The 5,261-nt window shown below is 43.9% G+C and overlaps 1 protein-coding gene across 2 annotated transcripts in view; it reads left to right on the top strand.

Moving 5' to 3' along the window:
- The window catches only part of CHAF1B (chromatin assembly factor 1 subunit B), a 13,683-nt gene that overhangs the window by 4,216 nt on the left and 4,206 nt on the right, over positions 1-5,261 (top strand). For both annotated transcript variants that reach the window (XM_027701756.1, XM_027701755.1), the window contains exons 6-10: positions 429-525; positions 1,907-1,991; positions 2,981-3,074; positions 4,210-4,279; positions 4,374-4,465. In XM_027701756.1, coding sequence (XP_027557557.1) covers positions 429-525; positions 1,907-1,991; positions 2,981-3,074; positions 4,210-4,279; positions 4,374-4,465 — 438 coding nt within the window. The remainder of the gene's footprint in view (positions 1-428; positions 526-1,906; positions 1,992-2,980; positions 3,075-4,209; positions 4,280-4,373; positions 4,466-5,261) is intronic.

Here is a 5,261-nt window from a genome sequence, read left to right as displayed (position 1 = left end):
TTTTTATATATATAAAAATATATATGTATTTTTATATATATAAAAATATATATGTATTTTTATATATATAAAAATATATATGTATTTTTATATATATAAAAATATATATGTATTTTTATATATATATAAGTATATATATTATATATGTATTTTATATATATCTATATATAATATAGATATATAGATATCCTCAGGCCAGCAAATTTGACATATCAATAACCTCTTCACCTTGGAGTATTGGAAGTGAACTTTACCCAAATTTTTCACCCAGAACTCCTAAATAAACAACTCCTTGCTTTACTCCACACCCCAACAAACCAACTTGTGGCCTTCTAGTACCTGAGGAGCCATCATGTTTTATTTCTGAAATGAAGAAATGTTTTACAACACGTTTGAGCTTGGGATCTGAAAGCTGTTTGTAATTCCAGGACAGAAGGTTTCAATATTTAATGAGCACAAGAGTTATGTCCAAGGAGTAACCTGGGATCCTCTGGGCCAGTACATTGCAACCCTGAGCTGTGACAGGTGAGCTGCTGCTCTGTGTTTTATTAATTAACATAAATAATAAAGTATTCATATTAATTAATATTCTTTCTTAATGGAGGATGAATTAAAAATAAATGCACCAGACACATGTGGCTTTTTTAGTTTTATTCAGATTGTTCTGTAAGCAGGTTGATGTGAAAGTACAATGATACTTAGCCTAATTTTTTCCTTGTTGTAAACAATTCCTGTGAATGGGAGTGTCCTCTGTTGGCAGCAAATAAGCTTAACATGGACTTCTGTAGGAATTTTTCTTCAGGAAATAAGTTTTCATGTTGTTGGTTGTTGCTGATATCAAATATATCTTAAACCAGCATAACTTAGGGAAGGTCAGAGCTGGGGGGTGGGATGGGCACTTGGGTTTGCTTGGGCTGCCTCTGTTCTAGGGAGGTGAAGTCAGGGCAGTTCCAGCATTCTGTACAGAGATGTGCTCCAGGTTTCATTTATTCCAAAGGAAATGAAGCCTGGAAGTGTCCAAGGCCAGGTTGGACAGGGCTTGGAGCAACCTGGGCTGGTGGAAGGTGTCCCTGCCCATGGCAGGGGGTTGGAACTGGATGATCTTTAAGGTCCCTTCCAACCCAGATCATTCTGGAATTCCATGATTTATGGAGATGTAGTTCATGGTCTTTTTGAGATGAATTCCCACTCTGCAGGAACCACCAGGACAGGTAGGACCAGCCTGGCAGTTCCCTGTCTGCTCATTCCCATTTTCCTCCATGAATCCATGTGCTGGTAACTTCACAAACCTTATTGAGTCAAAGCATTGTCAGGGATTCATTGGTTATTTTAGGCATTAAAACACATCCCCCAGGTGGTGTCTTGTGAGGAGGATTTTAATTAACAGGTGATTGTCATTTACTGAGAAGGGAGGTCCTGGGGCATTCTGTGAGACTTGGGGTGAAAGGAAGCTTCATAGCCACCAGGATGATCAGAGGGCTGGAGCAGCTCTGCTGGGAGGAAAGGCTGGGAGAGCTGGGATTGTTCAGCCTGGAGAAGAGAAGCTTTGGGGTGACCTGATTGTGGCCTTCCAGGACCTCATGGAGCTACAGGAAAGATGGAGAGAGACTATTCCAAGGGCCTGGAGTGACAGGACAGTGTCTTCAAACTGACAGAGGGCAGGGTTAGATGGGATATTGGGAAGGAATTCTTGACTGTGAGGATGGTGAGGGTCTGGGATAGAATTCCCAGAGAAGCTGTGGCTGCCCCTGGATCCCTGGAAGTGTCCAAGGCCAGGTTGAAGCAACCTGGTCTAGTGGAAGGTGTCCCTGCCCATGGCAGGGGTGGCACTGGATGGGTTTTAGGGTCCCAAAGCAGGGAGTGGTTCCGTGTTGCAGTGACAGCTGACTCTGCTCTCACCACGCAGGGTCCTGCGGGTGTACAGCACCCAGACCAAGAGAGTGGCATTCAATGTCACCAAGATGCCATCTGGATCAGGAGCTGAAGGAGAGGTACGTTGTTCTGCTGCTGCTGGGACTGGAGAACGTGCTGGGGGATATTTTCCATGAGTTTTCCGTTCCATGAAACCAAAAGGGCAAGAATTTTCCATTCCTGTGATCCATATAAGTAACACAGGATCATCAAGGTTGGAAGTGACCTTCAAGATCATCCAGTCCCACAATAACCACCAGAATCACCCCTAATCCATATCCCCAAAACTTCTTGCAAGTTAATCTGATCAAAGCAGTCACACAATGCCTTTGGTTGTCAATGTTTATAATGGTTTGGAAAAATACTATGTATGGTGAATTTTTAACAGGAAGAACTTCAAGCATGTCTACCAGTAGCTGTAAGTTTATTCATGGATATGACATAGCAATAATATTTTAAAGTTAGCAGCCTGAAGTTTTCCAGAAGGTAGTCTGATTTTTAAGAAAAACATGAATTAGGGGAAAATTCAGGAAATTCTCTCTAACCCTAAGAGAGAAAACAAAGAACTTTTTTTCACCTAAGTGATAATAAAATAACACCTCCAAGCTGGCTATAACCTTTTTAATTCCTTCTGTTCATTCTTTTTTCTTTTCTTGGGGAAAGAATTTGTTAGAGTTTTATAGAGACTAAAGACCAGGCTTGAGAGCAGGCACTTTGCCATTAGAGAAGTTTCTCTTTCAACCTCTAATACTGGAGTTAAAATTAAGTGCCTGAGGAACAGGCCCTCACACTGACTGTTAAATAATGTTGTTCTCCAGGTTCTGACTATTTTTGGATTACTGGTCTGCTCTGGGAGTGTTTTGTTCAGCTGAAGAGGGATCAAGGCCTGTTTTTCTTAGCTGTGAAGAATTTATGGCAGAGCAGAAAGTGAAGTTTGGAGGAGCCGTGGTTCCTTCAAACACTTTCTTTTAAAAGTTCCCCCGAGTTGGGTCGAGCAACTGGATGTTTCCTCTCCCTGGAATTCCAGCTTCATGGCACTCCTGACAACCCTGTTTTCCCTGTTTTGCAGGCCAGGAGCTACCGGATGTTCCACGACGACAGCATGAAGTCCTTCTTCCGACGGCTCAGCTTTACTCCTGATGGCTCCTATTTGCTCACTCCAGGTATGGGAACATGGGCTGTGACTGGGGTGGTGTCACAGCATCATCCAGGTTGGAAAACAGCTCCAAGATCATCGAGTCCAACCTGTGGCAGCACCGGGAATGGGGGACACGGACACGGCCCCTCCTGGTGGGCGGGGCTGGGGTGAGGGGTGGGACAAGGTGTGGGATCACTGTTGGTGCCAAACACAAACACAGAGTCACTGAGGCTGGAAAGGACCTCCAAGATCATCCAGTCCACCCTGTGCCCCATCCCCACCTTGTCCCCCAGCCCAGAGCACTGAGTGCCACGGCCAGGCCTTCCTGGGACACCTCCAGGGCTGGGCACTCCAAACCTCCCTGGGCAGCCCCTGACAAGGCCTCACCACCCTTTCCAGCAACAAATTCCTCCTCCTGAGCCTCCCCTGGCACAGCCTGAGGCCGTTCCCTCTCCTCCTGTCCCTTGTTCCCTGGGAGCAGAGCCCGACCCCCCCTGGCTTCCCCCTCCTGTCAGGGGGTTGCAGAGCCAGAAGGTCCCTCCTGAGCCTCCTTTGCTCCAGGCTGAGCCCCCCCAGCTCCCTCTCTAATCTGTTCTAGTCTGAATGTGCCTCAATATTGCTTTCCAACTGCTCAGGGATGCTGATTTATCCTACTAATGCCATTCCTCCATCTCCCTGCTGAAGAAAACAGAGTACTTTAGCACTCCATAACATCAACTTCCTCCTGTGATAAAAATGAGATTTATAACGGTTTTCTGAACTCTGAAACACGTAAATTGCAACACCACAACTCTGTTAAAAGAGAAACAAAGGATAGTGAGTGGTTTCTTTTAACTGATCCCTCTTTGTTTGTGTCCTTCCTTAAGAACATTCTGCAGCCAGAGTGAAAAACAGCCCTGCAAGGAGGGGATCAGTGTACAAGCACTGCTTTTATAGATGTCTGGCAACACCAAAAAGAAGCTTTGAAGGGGGGGAAGTATATAAAGGAAACAAACCCAGCGCTAAATAAATATTTGGGATGCCTTTTTTAAGTTGTATTGGGGTGCTTTTGCCCAACTGACAAGCCTAATTCCCGAGAAGCTGAATGTTTATGGACATCAGGTGTGTGCTCAGAACCTTCCTGAGGGGATGAGTAACGTTGCAACCTTTTATTTTCTCAGCTGGCTGCGTGGAATCAGGAGAAAACGTTACCAACACCACCTATGTTTTCTCCAGGAACAACCTGAAAAGGTAGAGAGAGTTTAAGAAGATTAAAAACGTGTGGTTTTATTTAAAAAAAAAGAAAAAAAATTGTGTTTCCTGAAACCCTGATTCTTTCTGGAAGGCCTGTGGGTCACCTGCCGTGTCCTGGGAAGGGAACTCTCGCTGTTCGCTGCTGCCCAGTCTACTTTGAGTTGAGAGGAGCATTTAATAAAGGTACTTTATTTAATAAAAGTCCTTCAGGGAGTATGAATTTACAGCAAATATGGGAAAAGGCCAGTCTGGCTGTTTACTATTTTATGCCTCAGCCTTTTAACATTCCATTAAGACAGTGCTGCACCACATCTTAGGAGCTGTTTCCTGATTCTTAAGACCCTCAGTTCACCTTAAGTACCTCGTGAGTAGCTTTTGATAGAGTGGATAAACGTTGTTACTTGGCCTCTCGAGCTACAGAAACACTGTTTAATGTTTTTCTTGAACTATTAAGCATTTTGTGTTGAAAATAAATAACTTGGTTTAGCACTAAAGGAACGATCCAGTGAAATGTTTTTTCTTAGTCTCAATAAACCCACATCAGAGAAGCACCTGAGAGTTGATGTTTGTTCAAGGAAGCCAAACTTGAAGCAGTGCTGGTGTTACTGGCCAGAACAGGAATTCTGAGGTGGGGAAAGGGTTGTATGAAGTGGCACAAGAACTTACCTGGGGATTGAAGTTCAGCCTTATTGTGAGCCCAGTGGGCCCAGGAGTGTTTATATTTTAACAAGACCAGTGTTACTCTGGTGAAAAGGCAGAGCTTTGCTCCTTTCTTTAGAGGGTCACTTTGGAGTGTTCCTTAGAGGATTTAAAGATTACCTGTTGTATTTTCATTGTGATCTTTAGACCCCCTGTAATGGTGTATTGCAAAGGAAGGAGATGAGTGTCTGCATTTGTCTCTGGAGCTCCTCTAAAGGGAGACTGTAATACTAAAGTTCATATAAATATGCTGAAAAATTTGAGACTGTAATGCTGAAGT

This window comes from Neopelma chrysocephalum, unplaced genomic scaffold (assembly GCF_003984885.1).
Source record: "Neopelma chrysocephalum unplaced genomic scaffold, ASM398488v2 Primary Assembly neopelma1_166, whole genome shotgun sequence".
In the NCBI taxonomy this organism is placed as follows: Eukaryota; Metazoa; Chordata; class Aves; order Passeriformes; family Pipridae; genus Neopelma; species Neopelma chrysocephalum.
Note: the sequence above shows the minus strand (reverse complement) of the source record. Positions and strands in the feature narration are given on the sequence as shown.